Source organism: Odontomachus brunneus, unplaced genomic scaffold (genome assembly GCF_010583005.1).
Source record: "Odontomachus brunneus isolate Ranch 3 - 2012 unplaced genomic scaffold, Obru_v1 Obru_scaffold_039, whole genome shotgun sequence".
Classification (NCBI taxonomy): domain Eukaryota; kingdom Metazoa; phylum Arthropoda; class Insecta; order Hymenoptera; family Formicidae; genus Odontomachus; species Odontomachus brunneus.
Window position 1 is genome coordinate 540,088 of NW_022639489.1, and position 16,809 is coordinate 556,896.

General features: G+C 39.1%; 1 protein-coding gene across 2 annotated transcripts in view; it reads left to right on the forward strand.

Annotated features, from left to right (window-relative positions):
- The window catches only part of LOC116844153 (basement membrane-specific heparan sulfate proteoglycan core protein-like), a 280,015-nt gene that overhangs the window by 19,815 nt on the left and 243,391 nt on the right, over positions 1 to 16,809 (forward strand). For both annotated transcript variants that reach the window (XM_032815346.1, XM_032815347.1), the window contains exon 2: positions 4,439 to 4,563. In XM_032815346.1, the coding sequence (XP_032671237.1) occupies positions 4,464 to 4,563 (100 nt within the window). In that variant the 5' untranslated portion in view covers positions 4,439 to 4,463. The remainder of the gene's footprint in view (positions 1 to 4,438; positions 4,564 to 16,809) is intronic.

Here is a 16,809-nt window from a genome sequence, read left to right on the forward strand (position 1 = left end):
ATTATGATTTTATTTTTAATATATTCACATATGTACAATGAGTTTAATATGTTTCCTAAACATATTAGATATAGAAATGGTAAAGAGAAAAAAAGATGGGAAAAAGAAGAAATAGTGATATAATAAAATTATTTTCTTCAATTATTATGTTTCTTTTAATAATTGGTAATTTATTAATTATTACACATATATGTGCTTAAACATATTTCGGTCGAAACGACCGATACGCACCCACTAATGTTAGTTCCATTAATGCGCCCATTCCCGGGTTAATTTCGCAGGTTGGATTAAAAATCAACGATTAAAATTTTGATTCGTGGGAATTAAAAAAGAAAGTCACATATTGCCCGTTTTGTACACAATCTTCCGTTTGTGGCACAAGAGTGAATTTTACAAGCCCCTGAGGTTTATAACTTTTGTCATATGCTGCGATTTTTATATGAATATATAAAGATTTATATTGTGGTCCAGTCCAAGGTACTAGAGTGGAAAAGTACTTGACAGTGATGGCATTTGTCTTCCTCGAGTAAATCACGCTGTTGGTATCCCAGCGAAAAAACATCGTTCCTAAAAGTGATGAGTTACGTTGCGTGAGTGTGCATCCAATTACTTGCGGTGATAGCACAGATGACAAATTCTGGACCGATGTTCGACGGCCATAAATTGACCAAGCGTTCGCTCCGTTATAACACACATCCAGCCGTCTGGCTTATTATTTACGGCGGCAAATAATTCCTCCTTAACAACGGCTGATTCGTATTCTAGACGGACAACGACGGCAAACACAATCAACAGCGCAGAACTAATACGCCAGAAAGATCTCCGATACGCGACCGGGGTTTCGTCACATTCGTCTCGATGGCGAGTTGGTAGCGCTCGGAGGTTATTCCGCGCACTCCCTCCATTTACTGCAGGTGTATGCTTTCCTACGACGGCGCGCGCACAGCGATAGACGGCACATATATGAACGCGATAAATCGCCGACACGCGTTCGTCGGCCGTGTGTGAAACTCCGTGGCGGATCGCTCGTCGAGTAGATCCGTCACGAATGCAGGTGCCCACAGCGATGCACGAAGTGCATCGCGTTGCCAGTTGCACTCGTATTTTACAAAGTTCACCGGTGCTTCGTCTGCGTCATTTTTTCCTCGGGCTTTGCTCGCCGAAAGAGTGGAAATCGTCTCTCTGCGGAATGAGTTCCTGATACCGGTCGAGCGGCCGGTAGATTTAGACGATTCGCGATTTATAGCGAGAACGCGGTGAGGTGTGGGAGATGATTGTGGGAAGGGGGGTTGTGGAGGGAAGGAACGGGACTGCGGTGGTAGTTATTTATCGACCCCTATAGGAATATCGCGGCATATGTGGCCATTAAGGGTTTAGTTCCTATTAAGGTAATGAAATTTGAATGCAATATCTCGTTCGAGTGATAAATCATTCCGTTAATAGCGAGGATATCTCGTATGAATAATCTATCAGCGAACGTATAACCTGCTTAACCGCACATATAACTGCGCGCCGTTAATACGCACTTTTCATGAATTAGCATTTGATTTCGTCTAAAGCGGGACGGCTATGCGCGCGTGCGTACTTCACGTGATATTGCCTATCAGTGATCCCGCAAATTAAAGGATAACGCGTTGTAGAATTTATTAAGCAGGTTAAAATTTCATTCATGTAACGCGTTTGTAACAACCGAGCGTGTGCGGGCACGTGTGTGTCGCGCACCTGCTAGTCGTGAATCTGTTAATGTTAAATTGCGTGCACGATAAGAAAGAGATAGTGGAATGGAGTGAAGTTTAATAACACCCTGGGGTACTATGCCCCTTTAAAGTGGTAGTAATTCTACAGCATAGAGAAGGATGCTAGGAGTTTGAGACGCGCGATTAAAGCATAAGTAAAAGTATAGAAGCGCGGGGCTGCTGAAATTTTATCGCAGATTGCGTTATATTGTCATTAGTGCTAAGTTTGAGCGCAAAGAAGATAGCAGCATGTACACGGTAGAAAGCATTACCTTGGATGTAGTGTATGGACATAAAAGCTACACGTTTAACAAAAGCGGAAATGAGAGAAAAAAATATGGTGGATGACTGCATAATAGTGAAGTGGTTAATTAAATAGCACGCGAGCAAAGCGAGAGAGAGAGAGATAACATGTTGCGCTAACTAGCCGGGCGTTATCATTCGATTTCTCATCATATTTTTCCCATTTCATTTAGAAGTGGTTGAAGCAGTTGTTAAGACTATCGAGAAGCCGTGTGTCCTCGGCGCAATCGTTTGGCTCGTTTTCTGCGGCATATCAACGTGCGAATTCACATTTTCCCGGCATGAGTTTACACTCCAAATCACACCGTTCGACTTGCGTCGTTTTAAGTCAGATCGAGCCGGCGTCTCTGGACCGAGAGAGAGAGGCAAGATCACTACTTATCTACGATCTATTCTGTGAATCAGCTCTCGCGGCAGATCTCGAGGCGACTCGATGGTACGACGCTTGTGTGCCGGTGGTTGGCGGGATATACAATGCTCCATCTCTCCTACCCTCGCCGGCGAGGATCCATCTAGCCACGAGTCGCGAGCTTCTTCTTCCATCCTCTTAACGGCCGATCATCAATGTGCCTTAGTCGCCTGCACGGCTCTCCCGGGCTCGTCGTTATCTTAGCCGCGATAAGTCCCGGAGGAGAACAGACGACGACGACGACGACGACGACAACGACGACGATCATCACGAAGAGTATTTTTTTGCCCGTGCAAATCTATTTTAAATTCTTTTCCTATCCTCGTCCTCCGCGCGGCTGTAAATGACGCCAAATATTTCTTGCCAGTCTCGTAGCATATTAATTTCCGATAAATCAGCCTCCATATCGCTTCCGATTTCGTTTACCGTCCGTCACACTCTTATTACATCCCCGCAGCGACAACTGTTACGTGCCGTAATCCACAAGTTCTTGAAACCTTCATCTTAACCTTTCGCGTACCATATTGGGTCTGTGAATCTCGAATGAATATTTGATCATTCACCAACTTTTGTGAAGAGTCAGGGAAAATTTCAAAATAATGCAAATCTATTTGCAGATTTCAATTTTATTACGCTGCTATTTTATAGCTTAAACCTTTCTAGGTCTCTAGAAAAGAGTGCGTATAAAAGTTTCAACAGAATTACTGTGTTAAAAAAGTTCTTAAATGTAATAATCTTTTTGTTGGTAAATTTAAGAATTTTGTATTGGAATTTATAAATGTGAAGTTTTTTATATCATCAGTATTATTAGTTAGAGAGAAAAAATAGTCATAATATTTTATTATTTAATATAAAATTATAGAACACAAACATAAGATTTAATATTTCCCGTTTTATGTTACATAACTTCTTTTTTAGTTTTCAGTTATAACATTATATAAGACGTTATAAAATGTTAGAGTTATTATAACATTTAATAATGCAACTTAGCATTATTTACTTAGCATATGTTCAGCTCACATATGATTGTATAGCTGTGATGAAAATGATCAAACTTCTTGAAACTAAGAAAGATCCATACGCCTGCACTCGTTATAGAATCCCAAATTAAACTATATATATATTTTTTATTTGCTATATTTAATATTATGTCGCGACACATTCGCGCTCGTAACACGATCTGCGACTATCGAATCGCGGTATCAGAATCTCATTTCGCGGTGAGTCGACGCTGTTGTTGGTTCACCCTTTTTTCTCCTCATTCCCGAGGCAGTATCGCGTGGGAAAATGGGGAAGCGACGCGATACAACGATGGTTACCATTCGGTGTGAAACATTGCGACGAAGTCGATCCATCTCCGCTAGATTGTGTGTAGACGTAGAACTAGGGATGAACAAGCTTTGGGTTATCTATCTATCTTGGTATTTTAGAGACCGAAATAATAGTATCAAAAAGAAAGATGCAGATATATCGAAGAAACAAAATAACAATAAAACATGTGAAAGCATTTTACGTTAAAACGACATTGTTTCATTGCTACACGAATAAATGATTATATTTTTTTATACAGATCCTTTTTAATTTTATTATGTTTCTGATAGCGCAGAAATAGATTGTCAGGAGTGCGTTCCAAAATTTAACTTTAGTTACCATGGTTCTGTTAGTTAGTAATTTATGTTACGTACACTATAGAAGATGGTAACTAAAGTTGAATTTTGGAACGCATCCTAGTAAAGATCTATCTTGCTAAGAAACATAGTAAGTTTCACTAGAAACAACTAATTTTTTTAATAGCACATTTTAGTTCTTGGAATACAAGTAGTATATAAGACTGCAAAATGTCGGTTTATTCCTCTCGGCTATGAAATTCTATTTTTTAATTTTTTTCACTTTAAAGTTCTCTCCGTGTAAAAATCACGATGAGAGATATTAATTTGCGTGGCGTTACCGTAGTAGGAAGTAAAGAAATTTGGTATTCTGTGCATTTCAGGATTTCCATGGAATAGCTACTCACGATGACCGGTATGAAGTTTTTTCGCGTCACCCTGGCGCTCCTATGGGGCACGCAAGCTTTGTGCGCGCAACCGTCGGCGTCTCCCACCGTGAAGAGCACCGGTGAGTAACTTTTCTCACAATGCTTTCTGATTACCATCGTTAAGCCATGTTCACTTATCGCGACCCGCAAATATATCCCCGCGACGTGATCCGGGATATCATCAACTTTTTGCTGCACCCTGATTCAATGAGCACGCACATTTATCCCTTCATTAGTGTCGCTAACGTTTCTAATGAGATACTGTACGAAGCATTACCACGTTGAAAATAACGCCGTTATAAAACTCGGTACACACGGTATTGTATTGGAAATTAAATTTTTTTCATTGAGCCATTCTAGCAACGTTAGATTTCGTCGCTATGCACATGATTACTAATGAATTTAATCACGCAGTGTTACACGCATTTTCTTCTCTCGATAAAAGTTTGCGTGTTCGATGTCGTGTTGAATTGGTAAGCATATTTGTGATTGCAATAGTATATTTTTAAAGTTTTGTATATTGTGCCATATCTTGCAAATTTCCAAATTTTCACATACACATTGAACTACTTCGTTTTAATATTATATCGAGAATGCTGATATTGTAAATAAATTTATGTATTGATTAATGTTGCATATTTTTGAAATATTGTCTTTTGCCTAAAAAGAATAAGATAAAGTAAAAATACCAATGTTTGGTACTTAATTCTTTATATTTGGCAGATTTAAAAAATTTAAGGAAATAAATTTTTATGTGTTTAAGTGAAATAAATCATTTTTTTAAATGATGATGACAAGCAGAATTGCCAAATTTTTATTATTTATTAGGTTATTAAGTTGTTTTTTATAGGTTATTAAGGTTATTAAGGGTATTAAAGGTTAAAAATCGAGACAATAAGACCAAGATTAAATACATGTACAGGTATTGGTACTTCTATCTCTTACGAGGAAAATGAAAAATTAAGAAATCTTCGTTGAACTCGGAATCGGGAATATATTATTAACTTAAGAGAACTTACGAAAACACAATGTACAGAACTTTATGAACTCTTGTCATATTTTTACGAAAATATGAAGCTACTACGGAGGCGTTCTCATCAGTTCCGTTCCATTTCCAATGATTATAGCAGAAGGGAATTATCATGCAAACGAAAGCAGGCCATAGTGGCGTTTCACGTAATTAACGACTGTCCCAGCTTCTCGTAACTTTGAGAGTTGAGAAATAGCGGTAATGAAATATTCGCGAAAGCAGCGAATAGAATCAGACGGCGAGCGGAATAAGCCCGTTGAAATGAATGACGAGTAATGCGTATGCATCGTCCCAGCGACGGACGGATAGGATCATTCCGTTGCTGTGATTTTTCTCATTGACATGCTGTATTACTTTTCCGGTTGACACGGCGCGAGAAAGCAAATTACAATGTCCAGCCTGAGAAACAGGCTGAATAATTAACACATTTCGCTGCGCTATAAATACGATCCATTTTTCGACCCATTTGACCATTAGCTGTACAGCTAATTATACAGTTATGATGGTGACGTCTGCCTATCATATGCTTGTACATTAGGTCAATCAAAACAAAAAAATCCTCTACTATTTTGCAAATAGCTACGTAAATTTTTAGTTATTAATTAAAAAAAAATTGACGAATGATTGTACGCGATCGCGTTTGCCAAATATTTTCTAATTAATAACTAAAAATTCACACAATTATTTGCAGAACGGTAAAGGACTTTTTTGTTTAGTTAGACCTAATATCCCAAACAACATCTAAAATCGGGACATAAGATGTCTTAAAGACATCTTATATTCTGACGTCTGAAAGACGTCTTCAGGATATCTTTTAGTCCTCATTTCAGACGTTGTGTTATGTGGAATACAATTCATCCACCGTATCGCACGTAATCTTTTTTAATGAATAACTTAAAATTTTACGTGGTCATTTGTAAACTGGTAGAGGAATTTTTGTTCAATTCCACCTAATCTACACGAAATTTTCATATGTTGTCGTCAGACATCCTGTATATACATCCGCTTAATTAGATGCGCGTAAATTAAACGTGATTAATATTCTAGTGTATCGGCATCGACATGTATATAATCAAAATGCAACAACTAAAGTGAAATGTAACAGCTGAAGGGAGATGTTTCTTTTTTTTTTTTTAATTTAAGTCCCCTCCAAAATCGTTTCATAGATTAAATTTGTCATTACTACTGCTCTAATTAATATGTAACGAGAATGCAGCTTTCCTCCTGTTCCACGCAACCTAGACGGCCTTCCCAATTATTTCGAATTTATTACTTTAATTATACAGCTTAAAATAATTTATGCGAAATGCTGCACATTAATTGTATGCAATTAATCGGTATTTCGAAATGCGTGGTATAGACGATTTAACTTTTCGTGCAATTTTGCACGGTCATGAAACTGAGCTAAGAGCAATCGATTCACGGATGACTCTCGCGGAATTTAATTCGGCCGTCGAATCTGCGATACGTGCTTTTTTTCCCCTCAGATAACTCCCGAAGCGCGCGAATCAGTGCGCTTTTAAGCGCAATTTTCATTCGTTACTTATGAGACCATTAATTCCGCATTGGAAACTCGCCGCGTTTTCGTTCGAGTGTGTATTTCATTTAAAACCGCGCTTTTATGTGCGTCGAACATTTTATACAGCAATCTCCGTTCCCCGCCTCTCCCTCCTCCTTCCTTTTCCTATATGCAACCTTGTTCACCGTAGCGCTTTTTAACGGTACGTCCATGCGCGTAGGCTGATAAATGTTTCGAGCACTTATAGCCCGTGATTTCCATTGCGTGCGTACGCTTGAATTTGCGAACACAAATCGTGCGTAATCCGATTGAGTGATTGTCGCGGGTATTCGCACGCTTTATTCCCGACGGCGATGTATCCGTGTTGATTCCGATGTGACTGACGTCCCTAGAAGGTAAAGTCTGGCCACTCTTCCGATCTTTTCTCATTGATTTAAATACCTTAAATTGGCGAAATCAATCACAGTGGTTCATTACATTGCGTTATCATTACATTGGGAGCTTATAAAGCAATTCACTTACGGACTTCACTCTACGGACTCTTTTATGAAAAGATCTAATGCTTTGATTTTATGATTTTAGTAAGTTGCTGTTTATTATATACCTTACTATAACGTTTGTGATGATAAGAGAATTTCAAACACCAAAATTTATTATAATCCGTATAAATGCGCCATCTTGAGGGGCAAGTGGCTAGATTCTATCTACTAAGGACACGTGACTAGAGTCTGGATATTGCCGACTTCCTTCTGATTAGTGTAGTTTCTTATTTAATCGAAAATGGCGGAATATTAAGAGGCTCTATGTAGGACAAATTTTTATTCGAAAAAGAAAGTGAACATGACAGTATTTTTTTAGTAAAATAAATATATTTTTAGGAAGACAACAGCTATATAGTAAGGGAGGTTTTTTGTGAAGGTTATGTCTTCGAGTGTCGCAGCGTTCCTTTCTCATACGAGGATTCGACGAGACGATCGATTCATTGTTATTTGTCGTTTCCCCACGACGTCATTTCCGAGAAGAAACTGGCCCAGTTCTCGTCCCGAAGTGTTCAGCGCCGGGTCCCAACTCTGATGAGGATTTAATGTTATCTTGTCGATATTGCAGAATTGCGCCGATCTCCTCGAGATATAAGATAAATATAGAATGTTCCAGTTTCTCTCTCACGTAGACACACATATGTTACACTTTTGTTTCTGACATGATTCGGAAAGTTTGCAATTTTTCAGACGAGATTTCTGAGAGACTCGGCGAAGTGTGGGCCATATTAAATACTTTAACTTGCAAAAACAGGGAACGTGTCCATCTTCCATTGAGCAAAAAGCGACGGTAATATCGGAAATGGCGAAATATCGTATCGATCCCCGCATTACGACGTAACTTTCGCGTTAGTCCCTATCGGGGCTTCGAAGAAAAGCTTGGAGCATTATGCGTGATTTAATGGTGCCACGGTGCGCTAAGTTTGTCATAATGCATAAATTTCGCGTCATTATGAGACTGCTCGTGATAATTGCGTTGCGTCGCGGCCAACGACTTAAAAGGTCTCTCGGAGTAATTAATTATTGTCGGTGAAGAGAGGGTGGGAGGCGTTAAACGCAGTACCCGCAGTTCACTAACCGCTATGCACGAAGAGTGAGGCTCTAGATATTGCCACGAAGATTGAAGGAAGCCGCGACGAGATCCCGTAGATAGATACAAGCCGCCAGATTGGCGCAGATGTAGCGGCTGTTGTAGTGTCGTGAGCGTCGAGATGCGTTGTTTTACGATACGTATCAAGTTTCGCCCTAGATAGACACATGATCATCACGATGTTGCAAAATCGATAATGGAAAGGAGTATGGCTAAGTGGTGTTATTTATTCGGGGACAATCATTCTCGGCGAAACTCTCTCACAGTTTAAGATTAAATATGAAGAAATATAGTAATAAAAAGTTAGACTTTTTATAATAGCCACGCATGTTGTCGATAGAGTCAATAGATTCACAAAGAACATTATTGATAATAGCGTGATTTTATAGCTTCTGTTATTGCTCGCGCACAAACGATATTTTTTTTGTAGTATTTAAATTGTTATATATCATATGTACAGGGTAAATCACAATTAACGTTCTGACCTAAAATATCTCTCCGTTGTTTTTGTCAAAAAGAGAAATCTGTGCAAAGTCAGTTTTGTTCGGTTAGGAGCGGATATCGTGGCCGGCGAAATTTTTCTCGCAAAAATCACATTTGGTAGGTACACGTAGATAAATGGAGCATCCACGTGGAGTATCACGCTGATATTCATTCATACATTGAAACTTGCACAATAAACGAGTGTATGAATAAGGAATCTCGATAAGCATAGTAATCGCAGTTTATGTCGCGTGCGATCGACATTTCAGGCGATTGATGATGCTGCGTATCGCGCGCGGACAGTACCTTCCCTTTTCTTCTTTTTATTCTCTCACAAGCCCGATCCGCGCTCTTACTCTTCTCGAGATTATACGCGATGGCGTGTATAATGCAGCTTGCACCAGTCTGACCCCGATATCCAACGCGGGGTGTTGTACAGCCCCGGCCGGCACCTCCACCAATCTCGAGACACGATAAAAACTAAGATTACTATGCAATGCAATCAGCGGCGTACCTGGGGTTCTTTCAGATTAAAACACAGTCCGGGATTACCGGTCGAAACTATTGTTTTGCCAAGAGCATGTTTCGCAGCCGAGATTGCGCCTCGGCCGGGTGCAAAAAGCCGTTGTGTCGTTTGAAGATCGAGATCGACTGAGGAAAATCCGCGACCTTCCGTCGCGCGTGCACCTCAGCCTCGAACGTATCACGCATGCATGCGCGTATGCGCGCCACGTATTCCCCCGAGTATCAAAAATTCGATGCACGTCGGAAACGGAAGCTTTTCGTAACTACTTTCCGTGCGCGCGTTGTCGACGTCGAGAAATTAACCTTTCAACGGACGCATGAGATATATTTTACACCTCAGGTCTCTTTTTTTCCTAGAGTTCACGTAAAAACAAATTTTTTCCCAGTGCTGCTCTCTTCTTACCTCAAGTGTGTGGTATAACATTAACACGTAAAGTGCACGGAAAAAAAAGATTTGGTTGAATTAACCAAATATCTGGTCGAATATGAACGATTCAGAAATTCCGATTGAAGTAACCCGAATTTTGTTTAAGTTAACAAGATTTTTGGTAGATTAACCAAACATGTCTGATTATTTAACTAGACAAATTTTTTTTTTCCGTGTGGAATTTTGCAAACCCATCTACGGCTTTAGTTTTTTTAATCTTTTTTTTGCGAATTAAACTATGCAAAATAGAATTTTTTATAATAAACCGTGAAATTTTATTAGTTATTCAATAGCTTGTAAAAAAGCTACTTACGTTCTGTTCATAAGTTAATGTTATATTAACACACACATATATACTACATATGATATGAATTACTTTAACTTAGCTTATTCGTAACTTAACTTTAACTTATTCGTAATAGAAACTTTTTCTCTTAATAAATTTAATTATTCTATATGTCAAAGTTTACAATAATTCAAAGACTAACTTTTCATTTCTTGTTAATGTTAAAGTGACTTCAAGAAATGTTTTTTTTTATAATTGTGTTAAAAGAATTCAAAATAATATTCTATTTCTGAATGTCATACAAAAAACGTTAAGGTATTAAGTTGATATTAATATAACATTAACATAACATACACATTAAAACATCATGAAAATAATAGAATATCAGTAATATCTTAATTTTACATTGAAATAACAGTAAAAAATTAGTAACATATGAAAATTTTAACATTTGTACGCAAGGTTTCTGCACGCTTCAAATTTTCCTCTATTGAAGGGTTTAGCGGAATTGAAAATCGGCGTGATAATCGCATTGATTTTATTAACAACGTAAGACGCTTTTCAAAATTGCATACCGACATAATCTAGTTACAAATAAATACGAATTACATCCAGTTATAAATAAATACGGAGTGCATATAGAGTTTGTACATGCACTTCGTATTTATCGTGTTGAAACGTATTTCCGATTCTGCCTGTAATATTTGTATACCTTGCGTCTCGATAACGAAATTGAGAATGCAACTCGGTGCCAGCTCAGCAACCACAGTGTTATTTGTCCTATGCGAATGATGTTAAAGTAAAGAGATCATGCACTCTTAATGTAAGCGCGAGCAATGTGTATAAAAGGCATAAAAAAGCCCGCAAACCTTGCTAGCCCAATGGGCGAACTAAATCAGAACTGTAAGAGTCTATAACGACTCTGCTGCCCTTTAAAGCCGAAATTTTTTAAACGTTGATGTCACTTTTTAACGTTTCCACAGGCATTTTTCGATTGACCTATTAACGGAATTGGTGTGTTTTGTGTCAGATGAAGCTCGGTAGAATGCCGTCTATTCTTTGATACTATTTCCAGCTTTGTTAGACGTCACTTCTTTTTGCGAAAGTGAGCGAAACACTTATGTTGGGCAAACACGAGCGACTATAAAATGGATTAAAGTGTCCCGCACGAAGGTTTGTTTAAATGCGCTCGTGATGAGCGCCGCGTTCGAGGGGAGAGCTGATATTAAAATCGATGGACAAATTCAAAGTCCGGAAATGTACGTTCGCGTGAATGCGCGGTTCTCACGCATGCATGTACGATACCGTACAGTTTAAAACAATAGGGTTATCATAATGCAAAAGTACGTAATAATTCGGTGGAATAATTTCGAACTTTGCCCGCGATGCTGGTAATACTGATACGAATTGTCGGATAAAAACACGCATGCATATTCATTATATATGTAAATTGAAAGGGAATCTACATATAAAACAAGCCGTGACATACAATGCCAAGGACTTGGCGGTTTAACAAATAGGTTTCAAAATTTAATAACAAACAGAGTTTAGAGATTTCAATAATAAATCTGTCGATCCTCATAAAATGTATATTTCATGCGATTCTTATTTTCTCATGTGCATGTCGGACAATACAATTAATCCAAGTATGAAATTTTCACACACTTATGTGTACAAAATTGTTTAATCACTTTTTACGTACTTGTACGCGCGTTGTGTTTTCCACACGTTTTATATGTGACACTTTACACTGTTAAATGCATACTTTTTACATGTTTGCAATGAGTTGCATATTTAAAATATGTAATTATTATGTTGAGATTTATTACATATTTGAATTAACTATGTATATAAGTAATCATATGTGTAGGCGAAAGATTTTGCCTAAACATATTTCGAGTAACTCAACGAGGAATTTTTTACTTTGTTTGTCCAACATATGAGGACGAACGTGAGAGAAGATTATTGTCTTGAAAAAAATTTATTCTTATATTTCTGAATACCTTATTCATTAGTGTAGTTGCGCCATTGCGTGTGCTAAGTTTATGCGACACTTTACACGTTCACTCGTTAATAACCTTTTTCAATATAATTGCAGCGAACGAAGGTGTCCTGTTGCAAATTTCATATTGGCTATGTATGAATCCGTTAAAATTAATGGTTATTTTATTCATACCATCTCGCCTAGATTCCTTTCGTTCCGCGCTGCATTTTATATTCCAATTGTCTACGACAGACTCCCGCCATTAATCATCGTGCCATGCGAACTATCGGGACTTCGATTCAGACTGTGATAGAGGCGCGATCGCATTTCCTATCCGTCTATCGTCACGCCGCTCCTAAATCGGAGGAGGCTGAGCCGGTTTAACGAGGGATTTCTCTTACGAAGCATGTTAGATGTAATCTGTAACGGTATTAGCGATTTAGTTGGCAAAGCGGACTTAGCGAACTCCGAATCTTTAACTTGTATTTTATGTTTCATATTTCACCTTATCAGCGGAGTTCTTAGAGCGCAAAATCATTTACTCGCATAATGCTGTAATCATCTTAGAAGCCCTGATTAAAGATTAAAGAAGGATTATAAGAATTGCCGCTCCGCGTGCTCGCTACTTTTCCGAGCAGCTTTTTCGTCCGGTGTAATCTGAAAATTCTGCGACTTCGAATAATATAGGCATAATGCGAATAAAAATTATAAAGGGGACTAACGGGAGGAGGATGGGCGGAGGGACTAACCGAGTAACTAGCGATTCAGCGCGAATTTTGGACATGCGAGGAATAATTGGGTGAAAAAGTTCGATGGCCCGGAATGTGAGAAAGGGCAGAATCAACTCAATGGCCAAATCGAGAGGTTGGGCAGGCAGGGGTGCAGGCTAATGCATAAACAATGCGCCGTTTATCCGCGTTGGGGATGCAACCCTAATGAATAATAAACTACCCTACAGACATGCGGATAGATAGAACCGGTCTGCTACGGAGAACAGTGAATGTGGGTGGGGGATTATCGACGAGAAAGTACAATCGCCGATGCACGTTGGGTCTTGGTGTGAATATTATTGAGATTCGAGAGCCGAGATTCTTTTAGCGCACTGACTTACAGCTAAATTGTGATTATATTCTTGCAAAACATGTCACTCGACGGTTTAATCTCATATGTAGATTTAGATGCTTTAGGAGAATAGGAACCAAGTGAAAAACCTGGTTGTAACAACAGAAGGATTTCCGTAGAAGGTTTTCACTCAGACAATTGTTATCATTCATTGTAACCAGGTTTTAATACAGCTGAATGTTCAGACAAATGTTTTCGATTGCGATAACAGAGATACCATTTCATCAAATTCTCATCTGGTTCCTATTCAGTTACACGATTTTTTTCTATGCATGCGAGGACAATGACAACAGATGCGTCGCGTAAGAAAGATGACGCTTAAAAATCTTATGTAATTTCTCGCTATAAAAGTCACAGAGGGAGCTGAATAATTGAGCTGTTTCTCCCTCCACAGAGTGTCTTCTTTCTCACTCATTTCCTCGTGCGTTCAGTGAGTCCTACGAAGAATTGATACGTCGAGCCTTTGAAGATGGACTTATTCAGATCCTCCGTTTCGCTTACATCTCCGTATCGGTTTACGTTTGTTCGCTCGCGTGACAGATGGATTCTCAGCCGCATGCAATTTATATTCGCCTCGGTGGTAATACTTCATCCATTGTCACGTCTGCCTGCTAAGAGGTCGTCGTAGAGAGCTTTCAGTTGCGGTAATGTTACAGATAATTCCATGGAATTCTGGATAACAGGCGTTGCCGTTGTCAAGCACGGGCGCGCGTTAGTTTATTTTCTCCCTTTATTCGATGCATCCGCGGATCATTATTTCTGTTTGCGATAGTTTAGATCCGATTCTAGGCGCGCGCCTCAAAAGAAATAATTCAGCATTGAGAATAAACGCAGCGGAGCATTCCAGAAAAGCCTTTCATTTTCCGCGTCTTACGGCAGAAACGCTGTTTGTGAACTTGTATGGAACTTTAATCCCGCGAAATTGCTTCGTATCCATGTCAGCGAGAAGTTTAATATCATAATTGAATGTGGCGGCGAGCAATGATGCTCAATAAAAGAAATTCCATTGAAATACTGCGTTTTCATGGCACATCCGCGATGTTGCAAACCTATAACCACTTAACAATTACGTCATAAAAAATTTAAGTACTTTTATTTTTTAGTATTTATATTCCATCTCTCACAAATTCTAAGCTCTCTTTCAATATCTTGTAACATATTACCCCTCCGCCTTTCATATAAAATAAGAAGTAACTTATAATCATATTCTGATAATTGTTAGACCGCACTACTATTTCTTTCTAAAATATAAATAGTATTTTTAATCGTATTTTAAATTATAACATCAAATTAATCACTTTATTCTACAATTTTAGGTAGCAAAAGATGTATTTTTGAGAAAATATTTCAATTTCAAAATTTATCAATTCATTGATAGTTCGATTATTAACGAAATTAGATTATTTTTATCGAATATAATATTTTTAGATGTAAAAATTTAGATACAGAATACGTTTTATAGCTTTTTCCTCCTTTCCCGCCGTCGTCGTAGAACAGACCCACTCTCTCTCCTTCTCGTAGTGTGACGTAATTGTTGAGTAGCCCCTAAAGAAGACTAAATTCAACTGGACGTTCATTAGGATAAGATTACGGATTATACGTTCCTTCTTTCTCTCCTTTCCCCCTTGGAAAGAATAACGGCGAATGCGCGAAACCCTCTCGCAGACAATTTATCTCGCGAGCAAGAAGAGTATATACGACAAATGTAAATTTTGTCCGCGCGAGTGCCTTTATTAATTCCCAGGATATCCCTCGCAATCTTGCAATTTCGGGACCCCCCTCCGCCTGGATTTTTATCTCCGGCGTTCCTCTCGGTAAATTTCATTAACACGAGCCAAGCCACGGATATCACGGTCTCGCGGGCGCAAAGTGTTAGTTTAGCAAAATCACTGTCTACAAATTAAAGCGAAGACAAGTTCTGTTAGTTGGGAGCGTTTCTTCCGCGCTGCATTATCACGCGTGAGCGCGCCCGTGTAGCAAACAATGTAGGACCGAATAATTCAGAGACCGTGTTTTCGCGCGGCGCAGTGATAATCACCTGTTTCGTAACTTCTCTTTCTTCCTCTCTCCTGCCCGGTTTTTTGTCCACCTCCGGCGATAGTGCTGCTCTCAACTTAACCGCAACTGTTCTGATGGAGTGCACATTACGTGTGCATCCGATGCACGTGCAACGGCTACACTCGCGGTTACGAAAACGCTAACGATGAAGTGGCAAACGAGATAGCGAGGTGTAAAGTGAAATTAAGTGTGCACAGTTCCGCCGTTATCCCGCTCTCGTGCTCGCGATATGCTCGCCTATTTATTCGACGAATTGATATTGTTACATTGTGCAGCAAAACGAGCTCGTACTCGGAGCAAATTTTTCGGCGAGCGTTTGTCGAGTTTTTGTAAGAATCAAACGTTAGACGAAACTAGGGCTTGTTGGCAAACTTTTCAGTTCACTAATTGGACAATTAGACAAGAGCATCTTACTCTCGATTGCCCTCTTTTATTGACACTAATTATAACTTTTCAACGAGAATGCGCAGTCTCTATCATATAAGTCTGTGTATATGTGTGTATATGTGTATGTGTGTGTGGCTAAATTATATCGTATCTATCATAGCGAGTTGACGTGCATCTCATGCAGCATTTTGTGCTGATGTAACTTCATTCGCGGACATAGTCCACTCGCTTTCCATTTGCACTCCATTCATTTCGATTTCAGTCTCATTTTACGAATAAAAACTTTTATTACGCAACATGGTACATCACACGGCCTTAGGAAACTTCATTCTAACTAATAACACGTCACTTAAATTGATTTGTCCTCACGATGGAGAATGTTAATACACATTTTCGAGACACACTCCTAAATTTACTCGATTGCTTTCAGACTTGTCTTTTTTAGCTGCAATATTTCTCCGATTTTGATGAAACTTAGAGATAAGTACTTAAATGTTCCTGAAAGGAACACGTTGCGATTCCGCGTCTCCACTGTTTCTCTCGCGATAAACACATAAACAAAGCGTTTTGTGAAATTACCCCTATTGCCAACGTGCTTCGAGCTGCCCGATTGTCTCGGACACGAAAGCAGCACACCTTTTGCCGACATGCGTCAAAGCGGTGCACGAAAAATAAAAGTAAGTGATAAATAATTGCGAGGGATTAAGAATATCGGAGATAGCCGAGCAGCTTGGCAGAGGGGAGTAACATCCTGTGACCAAGAGAGTAGAAAGGAATAGGCGATTTGGGGCGCGCGCAACAGAGAGAAGGCTAGAAAGAGAGAGAGAGAGAGAGAGACAGAGAGAAAGAAAGAGAGAGAGAGAGGAGGGGGGGGGG